At 41.8% G+C, this 27,738-nt stretch overlaps 1 protein-coding gene across 5 annotated transcripts in view; it reads left to right on the top strand.

Moving 5' to 3' along the window:
* The window catches only part of LOC115090703 (lymphoid-restricted membrane protein-like), a 1,037,620-nt gene that overhangs the window by 403,147 nt on the left and 606,735 nt on the right, over positions 1–27,738 (top strand). For all 5 annotated transcript variants that reach the window (XM_029600146.1, XM_029600141.1, XM_029600144.1 and 2 more), the window contains exons 12-14: positions 4,419–4,478; positions 4,578–4,642; positions 4,744–4,843. In XM_029600146.1, the coding sequence (XP_029456006.1) occupies positions 4,419–4,478; positions 4,578–4,642; positions 4,744–4,843 (225 nt within the window). The remainder of the gene's footprint in view (positions 1–4,418; positions 4,479–4,577; positions 4,643–4,743; positions 4,844–27,738) is intronic.

Genomic DNA, 27,738 nt, shown 5'->3' with positions numbered 1-27,738 from the left:
CTTTGTAGGTGTTCACTCATATTTTATTAGACAAACAAGTCTTCAGATAGACAAGCAGGTTGTGGTGATCTATGTCAGCAAACAAGATGGAACAGGTTTCTGGATGCTCTGTCATGAGGCCCAAAACATTTGGATGTGGGTTCTGAGCCACAGAGCATATCTCCAAGCTATGATCTTCTGGGCATCTCCAACACTCTGGCAAACTACCTCGGTCAGATTTTTCAACTGCACAAATGATCACTGGACCAAGCTGTGGTACACCATCTGTTCTCCCTAAGGGGCCAGCTGGCAGTGAATCTGTTTGCATAAAAGGAAAGCAAACTAGAAAATTGTTTGATTCTTCCAAGTAAGCTAGGATTTGCAGCAGATTTTTTTTTTCTGCTCAAGTGGGATACAGATCTTCTATATGCTTTTCCATCCCTATGTTTGGTAGCATAGCTTCCAGAAGTGAATCCAAGACCATGGGGAAACTATTTTTAGGTCTACCTCATGGCCTGGACAGGTAAGGTTCCCATACTTAATACAACTCCTGGTGTTCCCACCAGTTCAGCACTTAACAACTGTCATTCCTGACCCAAGAAAGGGGCTGCCTATAACATACAAACCTCATTCATTTCAACCTGACAGCATAGAGATTGAGTGCTTGCTGATATTGTTGAGTGCTTTCCAGGGATGTAGAGAACATAGTAATCTCCACCAGAAAACTGTCAGTTTGAAGATTTGCATGCAGATGGAACAGATTAATCAACTGGTGCAATTCATTGTCTGTGAACCCATTGGATTGTTATCCTAGGGATTCACTTCAGTACCTTCTCTCGCTGTCCATCTTGGGTTTGTGCACATCTTTAGTGAAAGTATATCTTTCCGCCATAACGGCTTATCCTGACATGGATGTGAAAAACAATCTACCTTCCTCTGATAGTATCTAAATTAATGAAAGGATTATGGCATACACAACACCCACTGACCTGTGGTTCCATGGGACCTCAATGAGGTTCTTACACAACTGATGAAACCTACCTTCAAGCCATTGGACTCTATATCATTGGAATTTCTAACCCAGAAAGTAATTTTTTGCCTGGCTATCGTGGCAGCATGATGAATTAGTGAATTATTTATTTATTTTAAAATGTTTCTATACTGCCTTTACAAATTGATCAAAACTGTTTACAAAGATAAAAAAAATAAAATAAAAGTAAGTACAAATTATGAAATCAAAGTAGAAGAAAATTACAAAAAATTGATTAATTATAAAACAAAAATAAAAATAATTTTCATTTAAAAAACAGGAAAAGAGAGCTAGTGCTAAATGAGCTGTATTATTTAACATTTTAGAAATTAGGATAAACTTTAATTTTCAATTAAGGTTGTTCATTTGTTGGGATTTTGTATACCATATGGAAGAGGTATGTTTTTAAGGATTTTTAAAATTGCTTTCTGTTCGATATTTGATAGAGTGAAATACCCTGGTCTCATACTCCTTTTATCTGCAATTCTTTTACAATAGGGTGGTGCTTTGCACTCACCTGAAATTTCTACTGAAAGCTCTATCTACGTTCTACATTAATCAAGCCATCATATGGGCATGCAGCCTGGGGGAGAAAGTTCACAAAAAAAAGTGAAAGCCCAGCACTTGTTGGATTGTAGGAGGGCTGTAGCTTATCTACAGAAGACTCAACTTTTTCATCAGGCTTCCCAGCTGTTTGTTTCCTGTGACCACAACACACACTGAAGAATAGAGATTAAACACTATCCAACGGGGTGGCAGAATGCATCACTCACTGCTATGCTCCAGCCAGACGTTGGATTACAGAATTGGTCAAAGCCCATCACGTGTGAGCTAGGGCAGCCTCAGTGGCCCACCTCAAATTTGTCCCCATTGTAGATATCTTCAAAAGTATAACTGTTCACATCCCATTACTGTCTGGACAATATCTCAAAAAATGGCAGTAAATTTGGGCAGGCAGTTTAGTGCAAAATGTTTTCTTCATAGTCAACTCTCTATGGAAGGAGGCGGGGGGAGGGACTTGCGTTGTCATTTAGTAATGCTCCATAATACAACTCTCAGCTTGGGACTCCTGCAGTGTCATGGCTAATGTCCTTGTCAACAGAAAAAAATGAGTTTGCTTACCATAAATGGTATTCTCCATAGACAGCAGGGTTCTTTACCCATGTTTTATACCTGCCCCCACCTCTCTGGCTTTGTAATTGGACTGAGGGGGTTCATGAGGCAGCGCACACGAGAAATCCCATATATGCGCAGTAGAGCAAAGCTCTACTGACCTGAATTTGGTCCATTTGGTGTCAGTGGAATACATCATCCATGTATCATGGCCAATTCATCCTGCTGTCTACAGAGAAACCGATTTTTGGTAAGCAAACTCACTTATTTTCCACCTTAAATTCATTTTTTGGTATTTGTAACACTATAGGAATTAGTAAGAAACAAAATAAAATATTAAACATTTTATTATGTATACCACAAATCAAACAATTATATTTATAATATTGTGTTCTGTAATCTCTTTTCATGGTTCTTTATTAAGTTTTTGGAACAAAATAAGCTAATTACAGGTTTTGTTCAATGGACATTTTGCATTGCCTATATTTGCTTTTGATGTGAAAAGTATCTAATTATGAATATCTGAAATATATCTACAAACTCCCAGCTTCATAGTACAATTCAGAAGCTACATTCTACAAAAACGTTTTTTGAGTTGCTCACAGCTTTGGATAGATTGTAGAACATTTTAAAGTGATTTTAAAGATGTCTGCTTTAGAGGAATGAGTCATAGGGATTTTATAATTTTAGATTCTTTATTTGATAGTTTAATTGTATTTGTATCAGCATTGTTTTCTATAGCTATGACCACTGCTTTAAATGACTTCTTTAAAGGATAGAAAGGCGGTATATATTTTTGTACCACAAATTCTCAACCCAGCAGTCTGGTTTACAGGATATCTACAATGAATAAGCATATGAGAGATTTGCATGCACTGCCACCATTGAATGTAAATATATTTCATGCATATTCATTGTGTGTATCCTAAAAGCCTTGCTGGCTAGGTATATTCCAACTTGAAAACATTTACTTTAATGACAGTTCTTCCTGTTGTCCACAATGAATTAGGACTTAGTCAAAGTGAAGGAAATCACTTTGTATAAATTCCCTTCATTACTTGCTGTTTCAGTTCAGTCTGGAAGAACCAGACAGATCTCTCTGGGTAAATAGATTATACTCATTGTTCTAAATATCTATCAATATATTTTTGATACTAAAGATTTAATACATGATTAAATAAAGATTACATTTGTATGAGAAATGAGGGGGCATCAATTGATTCTTTGGTCTATACCAGTTTGAATGTAGCTGCCTTTAGAAGTACAATTAGTGGTGTGAATGAGGAGTAATTGACGAGGTCAATTGATTAATATGTGTGTTTTTTATATTCTTTGTCATTGTGTAATAAATCTTGCAATATTAATCATCTCAAATCATTTAAAACCGTGATATTACCCTATTTTAGGGTTCTGTGACATATATACTATATTAGGTACCCACATTCATTTTTATTTAAAGCCTAGATAAAATATATATGTATATCTGTCTATATCTCCTATATCTCTCTCTCATCTCTATATCTATCTTCCTTTTATAGTGTATGTCTACATGCGAAATGGCATTGGGCCAGATTTTAGTAGTTACGCGCAGGCGTAGATTTGTGCGTGCAACCCAGCGCACACACATCTACACCCAATTTTATAACATGCGCGCGCATGTTATAAAATTCGGGGTTGGCGTACGCAAGGGGTGCACACTTGTGCACCTTGCTTGCGCCGAGCCCTAGGAGAGCAGCCTCAGAGGGAACTTTCCTTCCGCTCCCCCCCACCTTTCCCTCCCTTCCCCTATCTAACCCACCCCCCAGCCTTACCTAAATCCCCCCCTACCTTTATTCTCTTATTTACACTTGCCTCTGGGCAGGCGTAGATTGCGCGCCGGCCGCTGTGCCAGAGGCCTCTGTCCCGTCCCCACTCCGCCCACTTCCCGCCCCGGGACATACGCATGTCCCGGGGCTTGCGTGCGTCGCTGGGCCTATGCAAAATAGTCTCGGCGCGTGTAGGAGCAGGTTTAAAAGGGTTATGCCGTATATTACGCATATAACCCTTTTAAAATCTGCCCCATTATCTTTAGTTATGAGTGCTGGCGGCCTCTAAGAATAAGCTTTCAACCCAAGGACACACATCAAAGGTCTTTCTTTTCAGTACAAGCAAGCAGTGTTTACTCTGTACTATTTATTTACTGTGTATAACTTGCATTTATGGTATGTGTTGGGAGACTCAGAAAACAAACAAGTTCACATGCTTGCAGTGAGCAGATTAGTTCATGCTAACCCTTTCTCTCATTTCTGTTTTGCAGAAATATTTACATATTGAAGAACTTAAATCTGTTTTGATGGAATACTCGTCGGTAATTGAGGTAAACTTTCAACTGGGAAATATAGTATATAAGGAATGTATATCATATATGAAGAGACTGACCTTGTGTGTGGGTTTGGTTTTTTTTAATAATTCCTAGACCTTGAGAATAGAAAAGGCTAAATTGGAGAACAACGTGCAACAAATGCAACAAGAGTTAATTTCGTAAGTGCCTGTTATTTGTAAGAACATACAATACAAATTCTATAAACTAAATTCCATACAGAGATTTTTATTTTTTTCATTGCTCCTCCTCTCCACTCAAGAAATGGTCTTAGTTCTCCAGTAGGATACAAGTGTAAACAGAACATGGAACAGATGAATTCTCTACTCAGTGAACTGGAACTTGCACAACTATCTCCAGAGGTATGATATATTTTTGGTTTAGATATTTTTAATTGTATATTTATTACTCTCCACTTCAAGCCACTAGCTTTTTAAAAAAATATATTTAAGGCTGCAAACATTTGAACCAATAAACCTAGTTCAACATTAGGTTTCATGATATCTTGAGAAACTGGTTGAAAGATGCAGAAAAATAATTCTGGGATATTCTCATACTAGTATTGTCATATCTGTAGAGCTATAGAATATCCCCAGTGCTGCTTAATGTATAACTACAAATTCAACCAATGTATTAAAAAGGGAGGAATAAGGTAGTGGAACATGCAAAACAAACACTGTTCTGGCAGAAAGGTATCACCAGTATAATTCAGGTGACCTTTAGCTAACCACTCTTCCACAAAATGGTATCTCAATTTTTATTTATCTATTTATAAAATTCAGTATTCAATCTAATTTTCACTCACATCTACAATCCCTATTTATGTAGCCCAATATTTTATCTAAGATCTACACTTCTACATATTGTGTTCCATAACGCTTTAGTTAGTTCACTCTTACATCTTCCTAGCTCACCAAGATGTCATTTCCTCTGAATAATTTCAGAGGAAAAAGTTTCAGAGGAAAAAGGTGTAGAAAAAGTTTATTGTAACTTTTTCTACGCCTGCTCTGTTAATTGGTTCCCCCCTTGTTCATTGTAAACCGGTTCGATAAGACTTGTCTTGAGCATCGGTATATTAAAAGAACTTAAATAAATAATCACCCTCAAAGAATTTGTACAGTGTAGGCTTCTCCTCAATGTTCTCCTGTATGTAGACTAGAACCCCCTGTAAAACCTTAAAGGACCACAGCTAGCTTTTTAGCTAAGTCTACCTTAAATACCTAAAGTGAGAATCTAGGCCCCAGGGTATTTCCCAGGGGAGAGGAATAAAAACCCAGGTTTAGGAAGGAGCAAAGGGGCCCAGAAGAGGAGGAGGAAATGCTAGTAACTATGCAAGAGCCTTGTATGTTTGAATACTTGATTATTTTTTTTTTTTTATTTAGCACTGCTGAGGTATGGTCTTTTTGCTGTCTGTTTATGTAAAAAAAAAAAAAGTGCATTTTTGTTGAAACCAGGGTTTAGCCGGTTTTCCTGTTCTCAGCACATCTCCTTGAAGCCAAGGACCACGCCACACTATGGTATATGGTGTAAGAAGTAAGATGTTTTTAATCTGCTCACCAAAGAAGAAGCGACCCATACTATCACTTTTGGCTTCTGGGTCTGGCTACAGTGGTAGTACCCAACTGGATATTTTGGGCTAAAGGGCCTAGCCCTGCTTGGATAGAGAACATTATTAGTCAGAGTTGGACAGTGTAGGTGTTTTTTGAAGCGAGAAAAAACATTTTCCCATGCTTTTTTTAACATGACTGCATCCCTCAGATTACAGAGAAGTTCTGGTTGCAACCCAAATGTTTCAAATTAACATGGAAAGATTACTCCAGGATCTTACAGAAGGGCAACAGCAGCTACAAGGAATTGTGTGAGGCCACTGGGTCCAGCAGCAAATCCTTCAAAAGCAACTTGATGTAGCCTAGCCTGGCCTAACCCTCTGGCTCCTGTGATATTTATGCCGACTCCCAGAGAAGACTCAGATGGTTTTCTAGTAAATTTTGAATGGCAAGAGTCAACATGGACCTGGCCAATTTGCTGACAGGTGGCAGTTAAGCTGTATTCCAGGTTGCAAACCCAGATGGAGGGGCCACGAATGTGTGGGGTGTACTCTAGAAGTGTACAGACAGTTCCACTGGGGAACCCTCCAGCCAGGAAACTTTTGCTGTAAGGGAATTTATATAATGGGACCTGAATTTTATTCTCTGGAATGCAAAAATTGTCCAAGTGCTTCAGGTATACTGCCATACTTCCTGTGGATGGTCTTCTGTTCTCTATGGGGGTATTATCGTTTATTTCACTTCATGAATTGCTGTATTTTACAACTCTTTGAAAGCGATATATAAATATATATAACATATATATTATATATAAATAGTTTAGGCTTGATATTTTGCCTCTGTTTCTTTGTTTTGTTATTTAGTTTATTCAGTTTTGCTGTCCTTTGTCTCTGGCTAACTTAGCCCCCCAAGTTACTACCTCCTTGTTATATGTAACTTTCGCCTCTTGTTATATGGTTGATTAAGTTCTACCCCTTGTTACATGTAAACCGATTTGATTTGAATTTATTCATGAAGGTCGGTATAGAAAAGTGTTAAATAAAATAACTAAAACTGAATGTTACTAACAGAAATAAACTAATCTAAATCGAGAAGCACTTGATATAGAAGTTTAACCAAAAACTAAAGTATAAAGAACATTATACATAATTGACTGGTTATAAGTAAATACATAAACTGGTCTTATCTAATTGTAGAGACAGAGGTCTTCACCAAGTGGCCCTAGTTCCCAGCCTTTAATTTTAATCCATCTGTATTGCAGACTATGCCATTCAATACTGCTCTTCCCCCAGAGGCTTGCAGGAATAGGCAGTCTATTAGGCACAAGTCAGTGTTAGACCATGTGATTAGGAAGCAGTGTAGTTTTGGTTTTGATGGAAGATGTGTTTCAGTATGCTCTCCATAGTTAGGCCCTCAGTCTAGCAAAGGAAGGAAGAGACACTGCCCTGCCATTTCTTGGTGATAGATTGGAGGGAAGAAGGAATTAGGAAGAGTGTTTCCATTTTTTCTTATCAGAGGTTTAGGATTTTTTTGACCTGCATCTTCTGGAAGGCTGTAAGCCCCTCTCCAGAGGTGCAGGAGGGAATCTGTACACCTTTTCATTCCTACAAGAGGAGGTTGCGGTGACCTGTGAACTAGGGCAAGTATTTTGCCAGATTTCCTTTCCAAAGATGGAAATTCAGTCATTTTTACTGCCCCCTTCCTTGCCCAGATTTGGATTATAACATCTGTTCCAGAATCAGCCCTTCCTTCAGAAAGGTCAGTGAGCTTTTCTTTTGAAGAGGCATTAGAGAAAAAGACCATCAGGAGATTCCCAATCGGAGTTTCCACCCTGGGACACAGGACACAGGTAGGTGAAGATTGGTAATGCCCTTCTGGAGTCAGGTACTGTTTGGGAAAAGAGACATCCTCCCTGGTTAGGATACCCCAGTCCTCGGGACAAACATTCATGCCACATATGGATGGATTTCAAGTTCCAAGTTTCAGTAAAAAGGGACACTTCCACAGAGGGATATGTAATTTAAACTTGTACTACATTGAAAAGAAGTAATCTGGATGCATTTGGACATTTTATTTATTTATTCACTTTAATGATTTTCCTACAGTCAAAATCAAATATTTTGAACACTTATCCATTGAGTCCTGCCTGCTTTGTCCCAAAGAGCATGAGTAACACACACACACACACACTCTCTCACACACTTTCCCTTGTCTGGGCCACAAAGGTTATCCTTTGACCCTGCAGAAAGAATCCTCCACTGGGAGAAAGAAGAGTTGGGGAACATAACAAGAGCTAGCCCATGTAAAGAAATTCACTTATGGCCCTTTGGAATCATTCCCCGAAAAAGGGTTACATAAGTTTAAAACATGATACATAATGAATTTAAGTGTCTGAGACGTGGGTGAGATCGATTGACTGTGTTGCTAAATCTCATCACTGAATCCCATCACTTAACCAAGTTTAAAGCACGATACATAATGAATCTAAGATGTAATACATTGGTCACAACTGGGTTTAAAATGTAGTACATAAAATTAATCATAATTTAAAAGCATCCTATATAAAACTGAAAAAAGTCAGAGCAAGAGCACCTGCTAAAAAGAATTAAAGAAATGAACATAGAGAAAAGCACGTCAAATTCTATGGTGTTGCAAATGCCTGTGAAAAACAGGCATTCAGGGCCTGCCTGAATTTTAAATCTTTTTCTAGGTGCATAGCTAGTGGTAGAGAGTTCCCAGAGAAAGTGGATTCTGGAGTGATCTCTAGCAAGATCTCTCTAGCTCAGGGGTGGGCAATTCCGGTCCTTGAGGGCTGCAACCCAGTCGGGTTTTCAGGATATCCTTAATGAATATGCATGAGAGAGACCTGCATACACACTGCCTCAGTTGTATGCAAATCTATTTCATGCATATTCATTAGGGGTATCCTGAAAACCCGACTGGTTTGCAGCCCTCGAGGACCGGACTTGCCCACCCCTGCTCTAGCTGATAGTAATCTTAGCAGTTCTTGTTGAAAAGAACAGTGTGTGATTTGTATGATATGGAACAATGAAGTTGGCTAAATAAGGAGGGGGATCCCAATTGAAAGACCTTGAAAGTTAAGCAACAAAGTTTGAAAATATGAGTAGAGAGAGACAACCAGTGAAATGCTAACTTGGGCTACTTTTTTTTTTTTTTTTTTTTTTTTACCAAAAATCAATTTGGCTACAATGTTTTTAAAAGCTTATAGCCTATTGATTTGAGTTTTACATAGGCTATAAAAAGGGCATTGTAGTAATTGAGGGGACTGATGAGTGAATGTGTAAGTAGTCTAAAGATCCCCCCTGGTCTTAAAAACAATCTTAGTTGCCACATGAAATATAAAAAGAAATATGAAGTCTTCAGAAACAATTTGCTGCAGATCTATGAAGGACTTTTTTTGCAGTGTTAGGAATGTTCTGTTCTGTCCTTAGAATAGAAAGCCTGGGATACAAAGCTAGCTGCAGTGTATGCAACCATTTGATGCTGATCTTATTTATTTAGCTTATTTATATACTGTTTACCAATATAAAAATTGACCAAAATGGTTTACAGCAATATACTTATAATTAAAACTTACTTAAAATAATAAAATAAAAATAAAATATGACTAGAATAACGTGAAATAAAATAAAAGCATAATAAAATAAATAACTAAACAAAGTTTGAATAAAAATACAATTAATAACATGATCAATAACATAAAATTTGGGTGAACTAGGATAGTAAATAATTGGCTGCTACATTACAAAACTAAAAAGGAAGAAAGAGAGAACAAAACTATGATGGTAAGATATCATTCTATTCTTGATAATGATTAAGAAGAGCTGGCATCATGACAATTTAGTTGTTAATTGGTAGTTTCTATGTTCCCGAATGCTTCCTTAAATAAGTGAGTTTTTAAAGCTTTCTTAAACTCCTTTCGATTAGAAATTAATCTCAAGGAGTCTGGCAAGGCATTCCACAGAATGGGGCCCGCAACAGAAAAAGCTCTTTGCCTTGTTATATTTAATGCGGCCTTTTTCACTGAGAGAACCTCTAAAAGGTTTTTTTCCCGCTGATCTAAGTTCTCTCCCAGGTCTATACACTCACAAGATGGAACATAGCCACATGGAATCTGTGCTATTTAGCAAAGAGTGAATTGGTGTAATGATTTTATAACGTATCCTAAATTTGACTGGCAACCAGTGAAGTTTTTGCAGAATAGGAGATATATGCTGCTTTAGAGGGGTGGCAGTAAGGAGTCTGGCTGCTGAATTCTGAATCAGTTGCAGAGGTCTAATTGCTGTATCAGGTAGACCTATGTATAATCCATTGCAATAATCAATGCCCGAAAAAATCAATGCCTGCAACACTGAACGGTAGTCATGAAAAAATAAGGGGCGGAGTCGCTTCAACACATGTAATTTGAAAAAGGAGTTTTTTACTATCTTGGAAATGTGTTGAGATAGAGATAAATTGGTATCAATCCATACTCCTAGATTGCATACCAATTTGGTAATTTGGATGACAACTTTACCTAAGGTTATATTCGCAGGGGGGGCATTGCTAGAATTTGAAAGAAAGCTGAGATAAAGGATTTCCGTTTTCTTTTTATTTAATTTTAAGCGGTTGTGAGCCATCCATTGTTCAATTGTACTGATATATAACTGAATCAATGAGAACGTCTCTGTCCAGGATGATTTGTATGGGATAAACAATTGAATGTCATCTGCATAGAGCTTGAAGTGTACATTCAAAGATAAGATGTGACATAAACGTAAAAGATAAATGTTAAATAAAATGGGCGATAATGAAGACCCTTGTGGAACACCTGTTGGTTGCATGAAGAATTGGGAGGAACAAGAACAAATATTAACTTGACAGGTACGATTGGATAGAAAACTCTCGAACCATTTTAACACTGTGGACTGTATTCCTCTATAGTGAAGGACTGACAACAGTATTTTGTGATCCAGCATGTCAAACGCTGCTGAGATATCTAAGAAAATCACAATATAGTCTGTATAGGAATCAAATCCTCTGAGAAAGGTGTCAAATGAGGATAAAAGTAGGGTCTCCGTAGAGTGCCCCTTTTTTAATCCGTGTTGGTTCGGATTTAATATGTCGAACTCAGTTAAATAATCTTTGAGTTGGTATAGAACGACTGATTCCAGGATCTTTGCTAAAGAGCATAAAGAAGGAATAGGTCTCAGATTTGAGAAATCCATAAATGAGGAGGATTTACTCTTTAAAATAGGCAAAATTGATGTCTGTTTTAGCAACTCTGGGAATTTACCTGTTCTTAATGACTGATTATCAAGGACAAATGGTCAGAACAACTTTCGGCAATGTTTTTGAATAATATGCCCGTGCAGGGGTTTATTGGAGAGTTAGACACTTTTTGCTTGCTTATGATCTTATGAATGGCTATAGGAGAAGTAGCCTGAAAATCCGTCCATTCAGAATTTACTGCTTGTTGCTTATAGATGGAATACGGCAAATTCATGAATTCTTGAGCTATGGTTTTGATCTTTTGTTGAAAAATCTTTGCTATTTGTTCACAGATATCATCATTAATTTCAGGGGTTATTATCGAATGATCAGTTGTTAGTGATTTTACTATATTAAATAATGTAGCTGGGTTGTTATTTGCCATTGCAAATTCTATCAAATTTGCAGATGATACAAAATTATTCAGAGTAGTTAAATCACAAGCAGACTGTGATACATTACAGGAGGACCTTGCAAGACTGGAAGATTGGGCATCCAAATGGCAGATGAAATTTAATGTGGACAAGTGCAAGGTGTTGCATATAGGGAAAAATAACCCTAGCTGTAGTTACACGATGTTAGGTTCCATATTAGGAGCTACCACCCAAGAAAGAGATCTAGGCGTCATAGTAGATAATACATTTAAATCGTCAGCTCAGTGTGCTGCAGCAGTCAAAAAAGCAAATAAAATGTTAGGAATTATTAGGAAGGGAATGGTTAATAAAACGGAAAATGTCATAATGCCTCTATATCGCTCCATGGTGAGACCACACCTTGAATACTGTGTACAATTCTGGTCGCCGTATCTCAAAAAAGATATAGTTGCAATGGAGAAGGTACAGAGAAGGGCAACCAAAATGATAAAGGGGATGGAACAGCTCCCCTATGAGGAAAGGCTGAAGAGGTTAGGGCTGTTCAGCTTGGAGAAGAGACGGCTGAGGGGGGATATCATAGAGGTCTTTAAGATCATGAGAGGTCTTGAACGAGTAGATGTGACTCGGTTATTTACACTTTCGAATAATAGAAGGACTAGGGGGCATTCCATGAAGTTAGCAAGTAGCACATTTAAGACTAATCGGAGAAAATTCTTTTTCACTCAACGCACAATAAATCTCTGGAATTTGTTGCCAGAGGATGTGGTTAGTGCAGTTAGTGTAGCTGGGTTCAAAAAAGGTTTGGATAAGTTCTTGGAAGAGAAGTCCATTAACTGCTATTAATCAAGTTTACTTAGGGAATAGTCACTGCTATTAATTGCATCAGTAGCATGGGATCTTCTAGGTGTTTGGGTAATTGCCAGGTTCTTGTGGCCTGGTTTGGCCTCTGTTGGAAACAGGATGCTGGGCTTGATGGACCCTTGGTCTGACCCAGCATGGCAATTTCTTATGTTCTTATGTTCTTATGTTCTTATTGGCATAGAAACTTTTCCTAGCTTGGTTCACTTCCTTTCTATATAATTTTAATGTGATCTGAAAGTCAACTTTTGTTGTAGAGGTCTTCTGTTTTAACCAGTCACGTTCCTTTTTCCTTAGAGTAGTTTTCAACTCATGAATCTTGGTATTGTACCATAAGGGGTTGGGCTTAGTTTGGGCTTTTTTTTGTGTTGTCAATTTAAATGGGGCCAAGGTATCTAAGGTTTTCGTTATTGATTGATTCCAATCCTCCACAGATTTATCTACTTTCTCTGTCAATCCAGAAGGTATATTAGAAGAAAATCCATTCAAAAACTCTTCAGAAGATATAGTTTTTCTTTTTTTAATTTGTTTGGCCATAACTCTTGAGTTTTTTTCTGGAAATGAGACTGAAAAGGAAATTAAATGATGGTCTGACCAAGGAACAGCTTGGTTTTTTAAGTCATCAGATGGCACATTCATACAAGATGGATTGTAAAAGACTAAATCTAAAATGCCACCTTTAATATGAGTAGGCTCAGTAATTAATTGAACCCAACCCATTCCAGACATAGCGTCTAAAAAAGAGGTAGTAGTGGTGGATGGGATATCGTTTTTTAGTTGCAGATTGAAATCCCCTATAAAAATGGTATCATGTAAATTTAAAGCTAAGGAGGAAATAATTTCTAAACATTTTGATAAATGAGTATTTAAAGTTTTTGGTGGACAATATGTTAAAACTAAATTAAAATACTTCATGGAAAGGATTAAAATCTCAAAGGAATCAGTGTTAGCTATCAATTTCCTTACAGTTTAGGAGAATCCTTCACAAAGGCTAGCACACCTCCTCCTTTGTGTCCAACTCGTGAAGCTGAGAAGGCACTATAGCCATTAGGACATATATTATTTACTATTCCCGAATCAGTTTCTGCAAGCCAAGATTTAGTTATGAGCAGACAATCTGGTTGTTTCTCAATTAACAAATCTGTAAATATAGGAGTTTTTTGCTTAATCGATTGTGCATTACAATATAAAAAGGTTAATACAGGCAAAATAATGGCAGACAACATTTTTGAAGGGGAGATATGAATTAGTGAGGTTCTATTAACCTTAACCTGTGTGGACTGACGTTTTTTATGTTTAATCCATTGTCCATATTTACCATATCCAATCACCATTGGAATTTCCATATTGAAATTTGAAAAGACTCTTCCTCTGCAGCTGACTCTGGAGTTAACAAAGGGGCGTGCCCCTTTGTCTCACTCTTCGTCGCGCGACATCCCAGCGCATGGTGCCTCTGGCGTTGCCGCACGCTTTTTCAAGCAAAGTCGCCCCTCAATAACGTTTTAGAAAGGGGGTGGGACCAGACAAGCTGGCCGGCGAAGTAGCGCAGGATGGCTCAACTCAGCAGAGATAACAGCTTCCAGTGGTCAATTAGAGACCTGCTCCAGCAGGTAAGGTTGATATAATAGTCCAACAAGGCTTTAACTCCTCTGGTGTCGCCACGCGCTTTTTCAAGCAAAGTCGCCCCTCAATGACATTTTAGATTTGATTTGAGTTTTACATAGGCTATAAAAAAGGGCATTGTAGTAATTGAGGGGACTGATGAGTGAATGTGTAAGTAGTCTAAAGATCCCCCCTGGTCTTAAAAACAATCTTAGTTGCCACATGAAATATAAAAAGAAATATGAAGTCTTCAGAAACAATTTGCTGCAGATCTATGTAGGACTTTTTTGCAGTGTTAGGAACGTTCTGTTCTGTCCTTAGAGTAGAAAGCCTGGGATACTATTGAATATGGAGGAAAAGAAGACACATCAGGCAGGTTGCATGGCAGGCAGGAAAAAAAGGCTGAGCCCTCACGAGGGTCCTCTTTTTATTGTGCATACATTCAAAAGCAGATGATGTGTCATCACATGATTGGTTCCTCTCCACATAGCAACAGACGTATCACCACACTATTGGCTTGGCTCGGGGGGGTATATGGATCATTTCATTGGCTGCTGAATCCTATACCTCCTGTCTTTGTCCTGCCTCTGACTAGGGAACACCCAGCCCTTCTTTCAGGCTATCAGGGTTAATTATAAGCCAGAGAAATACATGATAGTCAGGTATCCTCTCCTAGGCAGAGAGGCTTAAGCACAAGTGATGCTTTATTCAGCGCAAAGGTCAGGGAGAAGGGAAGTTAGTGTTAAACCCTGATGAAATGGCTTGCTGGCAAAGCTTATAATTCCCACATCTCACCCTTTCTGTTTTTATTTAGGCAGATCAATAAAGCTTTAGACCCTTACTGAAATCTGTTATGTCTTGGTATGGGCTGGAGATAGGGGAAGGGGGATATGGAGAGAAAAAGCTGAGTCGGCGTGGTGTGCCAGCCGCCGCTGAGCTCCTGAATCTCCACATCACCCAGAGCTGGTGCAGCATGGTGTGCCAACGGCTGCAGGGCTCAGGATTCTCTATTAAGCAGCATACAAGACATCTTTGTATCCGGGCTGAGAGTAAGGTTTCAATATGGATATGAGGTTGGGTATGCACTGAATACAGCAGCACAGGCAAATAATTAAAACAATTACAGTAATTATAATAGAAATCACCCTTTTGAGACCAGAAATATCAGGGAGCCAGGACCATAGCCAATCCCATGGAGAAGTTGGTATTCTGCCTGAAAGTGGTGCATCAGCAACCATGGTTTCTATCTGCTCTATGGTATGAGTGAGGTTTGCTTTATAGTCTGATATGTACACACAGCAATGAGATCCAATTAATGCACAAACACCACCCTTTGAAGCTAAAATGGTATCTAAGGCATAGCGGTTCTGTAATGCTACTTCTCTAATCTGAGAGACTTCTGTTGTGAGTAGTTTTAATGCATGGACTGTCTGATTAAATAGGGCAGTCGTCCAGTTAGCTAGGATGTGCAAGTCTCTGTAATCCATAGCTGTTCCCATTGGGGGAAACAGGCTTCTAGCTACCTGGGTTTCTGTATACATATCTATGGGATTCTTGATCGCCTCCCTTTTGTTACGGAGTCTTGCTTTGGGTAAATTTTTGACTGCATAGTATGAGGGGAGGATGTAGCCTAGAGTGCATCTGTCTGTCCAATTGGGGGGAATTCACATATATGCTCTACGCCCACATAACATCCATATGTTTCCTAACAGATTAGTGGACATGTCATTGGTATTTTTAATTTGTGTTATCATTTGGGCTATATAACTACAAAGGGTAAATCCCTTGTCCCCTCTATACTCTCTGCACCTGCTTGGGTCTCCCACTGCACATCCTGAAATCTGCCAATTGCACATATATGTGGTATAATTATGTAAGTGTTCAGTGATTAATACAAAGGTTCGGTTACAATATGGATATTTTCCCACCCGAAGCCCCTTCCCATCCCCTGGATCATAGTCCCAACAAAGAGTGGCAGTGTCTTGAATACGGCTGCCGATGGGTATTATGGTATTATTAACTGGAGAGTTAATGAAAACACCTCTCTGTAAAGGATAATTAGTCCATACTGTAAGGTTAAATGGTACAGCATGCATCAGTCGATTCAACAGGTGTGAAAAGTTCTGTGCATCGAGGATGTATATGTTGTCCTGTCAGAGTCCTTGTTCTGAAATCGCCATAGCTGGAGAAATAAGGCAAAGGAGGAGGGTGCAGAACACAATTGTTAATGAGTAGGCATTCAGGCAAGAAAAGGCGGCTAATAAGTTCTCTGGAGTTTTCTCAAGGCCTTGCTGTTCTAAGAGTTGTGCAGATTGGTTCGATAGGGCCTTGATCTGTCCCCAGGTCATGTGGTGCTGCTTTTTGCGAGGAGTCCGGTCTCTGTCCTTCTGAGGGCTGTGGAGGCTCGGGAGAAGTTGGTAATCGGGTCCTGTAGACCTGGACACCTTTCCATCTTTCCACGGCTTGATATAATGGCTTGGAACCCACCCAAAGTGGACCTGTGGGAGCAAGCAGAAAAGCATATCCTCGTCCCTATGTTAAGGGAACGGGACCGTACCAGACATTAAATATTCTATACAAAACTGATGGCTGTGGGTGACTAACCCTAGTCCCATAATGATTACCCATGGCTGTGGTCTTATTTGAATTTGATATGTTTAGATGATTTAATGTAAACAATACTTTGTTCAGCCAGTCCTGTTTAGGGGGAAGTCCAGGGGCATTCCCTCCTTTTTGTTTTTGTTTTGTCAAGAGCTCTTAAGGGTATGGTTGGCTCTCTCCACAATGGCTTGCCCTGTGGTGTTGTAGGGGATGCCAAATAAGTATTTAATGTTCAATTATTGACAAAATTCATGCAAAGGAATGGCTGCAGTAAATAGAGCCATTATCAGTTTTCAGAACAGAGGGTAATCCCATTATCAAGAGTTTTTATGCAGTGATCAATTTTCATTCAGTAAAATAGCATACATGTAAATTAATCATTTAAAGGAAAAATCAATTGTAGTAGGCTGAATCACAAATGACAAGTATTTTAGACATTACATTAAACATATGTTACACAAGACTGACACATATTCATTCATCCTGCAAATATTCATTTACACAAAACTGACACACATTCATCCATCCTGCAAATGTTCATTCATAGTCTTCTTGGCATCAAGACAGACAACAGATAACACATAATTTGAGCTAAAAATCTTATCAAAAAGGTATCAAAAACAAAATTAGATCAAGGATCAAAAATCAAAAGTCAAAAGGTGTTAGAAAAATGTTTGAAAAATGTTAAAATAAGCTGCAAAGTGTTCATCTTCACATCTCCTCATGGCAGGAAGGCTGTCAATCTGGAAAATATTAAAAACTGGCACACAGCAAAAAATTTACTAAGGTAAGGATTAAAGTGAAATTCTTACTTTCTTAACCTTGGATAAATCAATTCTATTATTCAATTTAATAAAATCAATTTGGATTTGCAAGAAAAGGCTTGGGAGGGATTGCTTTAGATGTAGCAACCTTTGTCAGTAAAAATTTTAAGGTTCAGAATTCTGTATAAAATTTGTGAAAAAGAAAATAAAACTGAAGTTTCTTTAAGGCATGAGGACTGTAGATCTGAAAAATAAAAACTAGTATACAACAGAATTATTAAAACAATAATATAATATAACTGGTAGAATAGCATAGCGCCTCCTAGTGGAGACACCATCATTACTTTATAGATTGCAACTATTGTTCCAGGTTGCAATCAATAATACTCTGAGCTTACTTTCAATGTGGAATATCAGAATACAATTTCTTCATATAATTATTAGAATAGGAAATTAAACACGCTGTTCAGTAATCTCAGTTCAGTATTAAAGAAGTTTGAAAGTATTAAAAAGATTAACAACAGAAAGATGAAGGGCTAGTGTATGAATGCATTGAAGGTTGAGGGAAAAGATTTGGATCAGCAGGAGATCTGATCTGTCTCGTGCCCCCCTTTGAAAGCTGCAAGCACAGTTAAACCTAAGTCCAGTTTTTTCTTTTCAAAAGTTCTCCCTCCCCCCCATGAGTGGCTACCAAGAGTTAATAACAGAAAGACAGGATAAGAGGGGGAGGAGCAGTGTTTCTCTAAAGAAAAGAAACAGAGCAGAGAACTTCATTCAATGAATTAATCCTTCAGTCAATAGGAACTGAAAGACAGCATTGTTAACAATAGATAACATCAACCAGAAACAATGACTGGCAAGGACTTGCTGATCTCTTGCAAACAGATTCTATCTTTCTCCTATAGGGAAAATTACAATAAGAATACAAGTTCTGTGCGCTGGCAATACAAGCAATTGCTATAAACTTAAATCTCAGAGAAATGGAGTCATTTTAAATGTGAGCCAAATTAACTTTGCAAAAGGGAAATTTTCACTGTAATACTGCTCAAGTTTCAGTACAGTTATAACATAAGGCTCTGCAACACTTTGTGGGGGAAAATACTCTCAAAGTATGCAGATTTTCTGTAACTGAATATCAAAGACCAAGAGAAACCATTTCTTCCAAGTCTGCTGTGTCTGCTCCAGCACTAGGTGTAGTCTGGTTTGTAACAGGTCATTGTACTGTCTCATTAAATCATTTCTTTCATATTGATATTTTTTTTGCTTGTAACGCAGGAGTGCAGCTGCCTGGCCCAAGATCTTATACACTAATTTCTTTGAAGACCTGGGGGCATAGCCACTGCCCATGGCACTCCGGGCGGCACTCAACTCTATTGCTGCCACACCTAGTTCTTTAATCCTTTTTGTAATGGGAAGAGGCTTGAATCCCTTCTAATAATTCCTCCTTTGTGAGATTTTCATTCACTTGCTCTAGGTGAAATCCCATGCTGACCGCGGCACATAAATTGTTACCGGGAGCAGCGGTTTGAGATGGTAATTTACCTGGACAAATCGGTGATGCAGAATCAATGACTGTCTCAGGCAATGGCAAATGGGGGTACAGGGAGTTGGTGGTTGGCGGGGGAAGGGCTTGCGGGCAAGGTGGAGGGAGGCTAGCAGTGTTGCCAACCTCGCTTATTTACCGCGAGATTGGACTTCTTTTTGTAGTCATTCGCGGTTTTTTTTCCGATTCGCGGGTTGCTTTTTTTTTTTTCCAAAATCATTTTTTATTAGGGAACATGCGCCAACAGCTTCAACAGCCTCAATAGAGGCAATTCATACCAATCAATAACAAGAGTGTAAGAGCAACATAGCTCAATAGAAGCTGGTATGCAAGTAACCATACAATTGTTGCAGCCCCGCATACCTCCCTTCTTTTCCAGTGTTTATCCTCCCCCCACTCATACCTCCTAACATCCATCGCAAGCAGTCACACCCTTCCATCCAGCCATCCTCCCTGTAACTCCCTACCCCCCCCCCAGGAGATGGTGTTAGCACCTACAGCAATGGAATCAAGCATTGACAATGATAAGAAATCCTTAAAAGGAAACTTGGTACACGTCCAGCAAACCTGTGAACAAAAAACACTGGGAGAGCCACATTTATGTCCATACAGTTTGATATCCAGTATTTAAAAGTTGGGTTTGTATATCCAGAGGTAGTAAGTCAAAACAAGTAGTCCAGTGAGCTACAGAAGTAGCATCCAGAGTGCGGCCCGTTGAAATAAGATTTAGGCGTGTCAGCTGCATAGTTAACGCAAGTTTAGAATACCAGGCTCTCAACGGTGGTTGTGTCATGGGATCAATCCAAACAGTACTTACTCAAGGGAGTCAGTGGTTAACCACAATATAGAATCAAATATACAGAAATGTGGAACCCAAACAAACACTTAACAATTATTTAGCCTATGAAGGTGTCAGCAAGCCTTGACGTTATGTGTCACTTTTCACTCAGACACTAACCGGTCTTATCGATCATTCACCTTCCTCATTTAATTTAATGCAAACAATTTTTTCTTTTTTTTTTTTTTTTTCTTTTTCTATATTTAAAAAATGTCCTCCGTTTATATCAACAAGAATGGCAACCATTTTTGAATGAGTCATTCTTGTTGATATAAACGGAGGACATTTTTTAAATATAGAAAAAGAAAAAAGAAAAAATTGTTTGCATTAAATAAAATGAGGAAGGTGAATGATCGATAAGACCGGTTAGTGTCTGAGTGAAAAGTGACACATAACGTCAAGGCTTGCTGACACCTTCATAGGCTAAATAATTGTTAAGTGTTTGTTTGGGTTCCATCAATCCAAACAGCCAATATCAGCTGGCAGGCCAACAGGATAGCGGTACGGCCAAAACGTCCAGCAGCAGCAGTATGCGGTGCAATATTGCCGCGTAACCCAGACAGCAAGAGCCTCCCCGATCGCAGGTTATGGGAAGTAGTGCAACACGCCACATGTGTCAAAACGCTATCCCAGAATGTCCGAAGGGTCGGGCACTGAAATAATCGGTGTGCCAAGGTGCCCGGCACAGCACCACATTTAACACACTGGGGTGAGGGTAGCCTGCCCATTTGGTAACGTCGAACGTCATCACAGACAATATGGTGCAGGATCCTAAATTGCAGGTCCCGCAGGGCGTGGTCGGGCACCGTGGCGTTCATAGTTTTAAAGCACATCAGAATGTCCTCAGCAGTAATAGGGCGCCCCCAGGCTTCCGACCAATATTCCACCAGAGCCTGCAGGTGGCAAGGTTTTCTGTTTTTTTGTCTCAATACGCACCAGCCCCTGATAGAATTATGTAGAAGAGCAGTATCAAAAAATCGATGGGCAAAGCTAGACTCCCTACGAAATTCATCCTCTGTCCATTTGAACGTCTGGATATAATGGCGAGCTTGAAGATAAGCAAAGAAGTGTTTGGAGGGTAGCGTATAGTCGTGCGCCAAAGTGGCAAAATCCTGCACCACTGGAGTATCCGGAAGATAGAAATGAAAAATGAACGGCAGTCCCTTTTGAAGCCAACCTTGAAAAATCGCCCAGCAATCCAATCCAGGCGGGAATTTCTTATTACCCAAAAGTGGCATTAACAAAGAGGTAAGTCCCGATAAACCTTCCTGCTGACGAAGTCAACGCCAGGCTTGCCTACAGGGATGCAAGAGTTCCTTGGGGATAGTCAGTGCGCCGTAAGTGGCTGTATCCGCCTGAATCAGATACACCGGTGACCACGGAGCAGTCATACTGATAAGCAAATTATCTTCACAATAAGAGTACTGGTCCAATATCCACTCCCCCACAAAGCGAAGCTGGCATGAAGCATTGTACATTCGGATGTCAGGCATATTCAATCCCCCCGCCTCCTTTGAATGTATTAATACAGAATATTTAAGGCGTGCCCGCCCCCCTACCCACAGAAATTTTTGAAAAGAGCGTTGTAACCACAAAACATCTGCACGCGATAACCAACAAGGTAACATGTGGAGCTTATATAGCAGTTTTGGTACCAATGTCATTTTAATCAAGGCACATCGCCCAAATAGGGACAGCGGCAGGTTATGCCAAGCTTTCAGCTGGGCCCCCAAGTCGGTTAATGTTCTCTTTATATTAAGGGTGTATAGCTCAGTCAAGTTTCTGGGGATCCAAACCCCTAAATACTTTAACTTGTCTGAGGCCCACGCAAAGGGAAACCCACTTCCCCAATCCCGTGCCGTAGCAGGTGTAAGCGCCAAGGCCTCAGATTTAGCATAGTTTATAGTTAGACCGGCAATCCCCTTAAAGGAGGAAAAGTGTTGAATAATCACGGGGACACTCTGCTTGGGTTTACCCACAAACAGGATATCGTCTGCAAACAACGCCAGCTTTAATTGGTGCCTCCCTATACGAAGGCCTGCAAAGGTCAGATCTGAGCGTAATTTAATCGCTAGGGGCTCAATAGCCAGCACAAAAAGCAGAGGGGACAGGGGGCAACCCTGGCGCACCCCGCAATGTAAAGAGAAAGGTGTAGTCAGTGCTCCGTTAATGAGGAGGCGCGCTCCAGGGTTACTATATAATACCTCCAACCACGTGACTATGTTTCCCATCAGGCCATACTGGCGTATGCTCCAGAACAAGTAATCCCAAGAAAGAGAGTCAAATGCCTTCTCAGCATCTAAGCTCAAGATTAAAGCATCTGTCTGCTTATGGAAACTAAGCGCTGCAATGAGCCTACAGACATTCTTCACTCCCTGTCTGCCCTTGATGAAACCTGTCTGGTCTGGGTGTATCAGCGTGGGTAAGACAAGGGCTAGCCGAGCCGCCAGTACAGCCGCAAAGATTTTTGAGTCACTATTTATCAAAGAAATAGGACGATAAGAGCCTACCTCGTGGGGGTCCTTCCCAGGCTTAGGTATAAGGACAATAGTAGATTGGTTCTCAGACACAGGTAAAGATTTTGCATGGAGCAAGTCATTAAAGTAGGGAGTCAAAACGGGCAGAACTGAGAACTTCAATATTTTATAAAACTCGGGCCCGAGACCATCAGGCCCCGCTGCCTTCCCCAATTTCAAGGTGTGGATGATAGCATGTACTTCGGTATCCTTAACAAGAGCATTCAACACCTCCAGTTGCGTTGGGGTTAATTGTGGCCACTGGAGTCCCTGAAAGTAGGCAGCCGCAGCCTCCGCAGGACTAGGTTTCGCCCCATAGAGATTCTTATAGTATTCTAAAAACCTATCCATAATTGCATCCGGTGCAGTTAAATGGGTGCCCTGTTTATCCCTTACACTCGTGATGAGAGACTTTGGTCTCCGATTACGCACTAAATTGGCTAGCATTTTACCAGGGCGGTTGCCATGGTTATATAATTGAAGTTGGTAGTAGCGAAGGGATTTAGTAGCCCGCTGATGCAAGAGAGTATTTAAAGACTCCCTAATATTGGCAACCTCCCGTTTGCTGGCATCTGACATCGTTCGCATATGAGACATTTGAGCTTTTTTAAGTTCTAGCGTTAACTGCAATATTTCTGCATTTCGTTTCTTGTTCTGCGTGGCCACATAGGCTATTATTGAACCTCTCATAACCGCCTTACCCGCCTCCCACAAAACTGCGGATGAGGTCTCCGGCAGAGCATTAAGTCGTACATATTCATCCCACTGCTTCTGCAAGTAGCGATGAAATTGCTTATCTAACATCAGCCCCGGAGCCATGCGCCAAGAAAAGGGCAGCTTGGGAAAAACTCCCAGTGTGACACCAACTGATACCGGCGCATGGTCCGAGATGGATATAGTGCCAATAGTGGCCGTAGTCACCCTAGGGAATAGAAAGTCAGAGAGCAAGAAATAGTCTAATCTTGAGTATGAACCATGAGGGTGAGAAAAAAAAGTGTAATCTTGCTCCCCAGGGTGCAAAGCCCTCCAGACATCCAGCAATCCCAACTCCTGGCTAACAAAATTGGCGCCTGTCCGAGTGTCCTGAGGCGTGACCGCTTTTGGGGGCTTACAATCTTCCTGTTTATTGGGCACCATATTAAAATCTCCACCCATAATTACTGCACAGGAGGGGAGCCCTGCCAAGATCCCTGTCACACGAACAAAGAAATCATGTGAATATACATTTGGGGCGTACACATTGCAGAGAGCCACTGGCTGTTGATGGCACTGCCCTTGAACTATGATATATCGTCCCTCCTCGTCCTGCCACACCTTGTCCGCCCGAAAAGGCACCTGTTTATGAATTAAAATTGCTACACCTCGTTTTCGTGATGTGTAAGAAGATGAAAAACATTGTCCCACCCATTCTCGCCGCAGCTTAGCATGTTCCCCGGCGGTCAAGTGAGTCTCCTGCATAAATACTATTTGAGAGCCCAGCCGGCGGAAAAGCTGTAACAACTTTTTCCTCTTAATGGGGGAGTGAATCCCATCCACATTAAGGGAAGTAAATTTGACTGTTGTCATCAGAGCAAATTAGGGGGGGACCCACCCTCCCAGACATGCATTACACACCAATGCTATTATAGTTACCCGTGTCTCCCCAGCCTGAGTCACAGGATCAAAACATACGCATTCCATATCATAATATGACAGAGCCACTGCTATGCCCAAAAAATGTGGTACAGTACACCCATCCCCTAACATCTCCTCTATCCACCCCCCTGCCCCCCCCAAAACCACTCCCCTCCCCCACAGCCATACATCAACACAACCCATACATACCCACACGATCCAAAACATCATACATACAAACAGCTCACAGAGGCACCGACCTCTGACACCTCCTGCGGACAGGCTGTGCCCTAAGTCTCCTCTGACCCCCCCCTCCCCCCCAACCCCCATCATCCCAATCAGGTTAAAGCAGCGCATTTAAACTGGTGAAACAGGATATAACCTTGATCAACTTGATCCTAGAAATAGGATATTCGCTTGACATTCAAACTCAACAGTGAATCACCAAACAAAATTATCAAGCAAGATGTAAACTTTTGAACTTGGAAATAGTGCTGCGACCCCAATCAGAGGCCAACAGATAAGGCATGGAGCAATCTTCAACCGCTCCCGGTTACTTCATCCTGGATTAATGCCATGGCTTCGGAATCCAAACCCCAACTGCAAAGAAGGGAATCAGTTTCATATCAGGTGTTTGCATCAGATGGCAGCTGTGCCAGGAATTGCAATGCCTCCTCCTTGGAGGTAAGGAATACCGTTTTATTTGCATGGTGAACCCGGAGCTTGGCTGGGTACAGCAGGGCAAATGATATTCCACACCTGTGTAGCTCGGTACAGGTGGGGGCCATAGCCTTGGTTGTGCTGCTACTGCAGCTGAAAAATCATTGAAGAGTAAAATGCGGGAATCCTGATATTCTAAAACAGCTATCTTCCGGAATTCTCTTATTATCTGAACTTTGTGCAGCCAGTTGAGAATTCTCGCCATCACGGGGCGCGGCCTACCTCCCGGTTCTCGTTGCTGTCCCATTCTATGGGCGCTCTCACAACGCAATTGCCCCACCAAGGATGCAAGTCCCAAGCGCTGGGGAAGCCATTCCTCCAAGAATTTGTACAAATCTTTATCCAACACAGTTTCAGGCAACCCCACGATTTTTAAGTTGTTGCGACTGTTCCGGTTCTCCTGATCGTCAAGACGTTCGAGTAACACCGTCTGTTGGGTAGTCAGCGCCTGGACCTGTCTCTCCGCAGTCACAAGACGGTCCTCTTGATCACCTACATGCTGTTCCACCCCATCAAGACGCCTTGCTTGGCCCTCCACAGCCGCCTTTACTTCATCCATGGCAGATTGTAACTTGAGCAGACGATCGTCCAGGGCCGCAGACACCCTCGTGGATATTTGTAATAACGCATCTTCGGACACCGAAGCCAACTGTGTAGAGTGCTCGGTCCCAGACGCCATCCTGGGTTTCTGGCTGCGGCGCTCCGTGATGGGCCTCGACCGACGCGAGCACATACCACGCCCCCAATCCTAAAAAACTCTCGGGGGATGGCGCAACCTCGCACCAGGCGCAACAGGGACCGCAACAGAGAGATAAGCAACTTAGACCTCTCGGATTATTGTGTCAACAGAGGCCCGGCAAAGAATATGCCACAAAAATGTGTACCAGCGGTAGACCATGCAAAAGTCACAGCGTTCCAGTTTATATATTCAGAAATAACAGAGTGCAACCAGCGCTGTGCAGCATCATAGGTTCAGCAATAGGTGGAGACGCATTCCGCCGGGCGCCATCTAAGCCATGGGATCATATGCACCTTATCCTGTATTTCATTCCACTTTGGGCCCCCACAGCTCCCCAAGTCCTATTTGTAGCAGCCTGCTAGTTTCTCAGATCTGGTGCTGCAGCTACACACCCACTCAATGCACTAGGATAGAGCAATGTGAGCAGCAATCGTGGCATTCAGGGGCAGTTCTGCTCCATGTACCTCCTCCTCCGGCAGTCAGCTCTTTGGTGGCAGGGGTCAGGCCCGCAACATCCAGTGCTCCCCTTTTCTTTCCTCTTTCTCCCCCCTCTCTCTCTTACTTTTGTATTATGGGAACAGTAGATGTAGGGGGAGAGCACCCTATCGATTATCCACCCTCCCACGCTGAACCGTGAGGCTTATTATTTCCAAAAAGAGTTAATTAGGGAGGAGGTGCATTTTGTCGGCGGCCATCTTGGCCACGAGGTACTTGGGCAGTCTCATCCACTACCCGCCCCGATCACCTACGTTCAGCAGTGCTGCCTTGATCTTCTATCCAGGTAAGCAGCCAGCCCCTGGAATCCGAGGTTATAGTTAATTAAAAACGGCTTCCGGATCAACTTTTGGAGCAGCTTAGATGTGTAGGGAATAGGCTCGAGGTACGATCGCGGCTGCCATCTTAGTCCGGTCCCGCAGCTCTGCTTTGATGTGCGTCCCGATCTCCTTCAGTTACCCTCCGTGGCGGCGCAAATTTTTCCCCTAGGGAGCCTGGACCCCTCCGAAACGCTGTCGATTCGGATCGCCATGAAAAGTCACGATTTCGGGGGATAGCGAGGGAAACCCGGAGGGGGGGTCACGGAGCTCAAACCTTCGGCTTCCTCGCTGGTGACGTCATCACCGGAAGTCCGCGGGTTGCTTTTAATTGGGCTATTTTTTCTGCCAGTCACGTTTTTTTGGGCTTGTTGGGCGGGACTTGTGCTCTGAATCATGTTACAGTGATTGGCTGCTGCTGCGATGAAGCCTGTCCATAGCAGGCGCACCCTATCCCTATATTGCAGCAGTAAGCCAATCCGAGCAGAATGCAAGCCTTGTTGATGCACACGACACATTTTGTGGGCAGACCCAGCCAGCACAGCATCGCACGTGGGCGGAACGGGAAGGCCAGCAGCACAGCATTGGAGTGCAACAGCAAAGGAATCCAGAGTGTGCAGCTACAGCCAGGTATCAGGAGGGAAGGAATTAGTATGCTGGGAGGGGGAAATGAGAGTGTGGGGGCCAGCGATGTGCTCGGAGGGGTTAGGGAGGGGGGAATGAGAGTGTGGGGGCCAGCGATGTGCTCGAAGGGGTTAGGGAGGGGGGAATGAGAGTGTGGGGGCCAGAGATGTGCTCGGAGGGGTTAGGGAGGGGGGAATGAGAGTGTGGGGGCCAGAGATGTGCTCGGAGGGGGGAATGAGAATGGGGGGGGCCAGAGATGTGCTCGGAGGGGTTAGGGAGGGGGGAATGAGAATGTGGGGGCCAGAGATGTGCTCAGAGGGGTTAGGGAGGGGTGAATGAGAGTGTGGGGGCCAGAGATGTGCTCGGAGGGGAGAATCAGTGTGTGCAGGGCCAGAGATGTGCTCAGAGGGGTTAGGGAGGGGGGAATGAGTATGTGGAGGCCAGAGATGTGCTTGGAGAGGGGAATGAGTATGTGAGTGCCAGAGATGTGCTCAGAGGGGGAATCCGTGTGTGCGGGGCCAGAGATGTGCTCAGAGGGGGAATCCGTGTGTGCGGGGCCAGAGATGTGCTCAGAGGAGGGAATGAGAGTGTGGGGGCCAGAAATGTGCTCGGCGGGGTTAGGGAGAGGGGAATGAGAGTGGCCAGAGATGTGCTTGGAGGGGGGTGGGGAGAGGGGAATGAGTATGTGAGTGCCAGAGATGTGCTCAGAGGGGGAATCCGTGTGTGCGGGGCCAGAGATGTGCTCGGAGGGGTTAGGGAGGGGGGAATGAGAGTGTGGGGGCCAGAAATGTGCTCTGTGGGGTTAGGGAGGGGGGGAATGAGTGTGTGAGGGCC

The sequence above is a fragment of the Rhinatrema bivittatum genome, chromosome 4 (genome assembly GCF_901001135.1).
Source record: "Rhinatrema bivittatum chromosome 4, aRhiBiv1.1, whole genome shotgun sequence".
Lineage (NCBI taxonomy): Eukaryota > Metazoa > Chordata > Amphibia > Gymnophiona > Rhinatrematidae > Rhinatrema > Rhinatrema bivittatum.
This window is presented reverse-complemented; position numbering and strand designations above follow the sequence as displayed.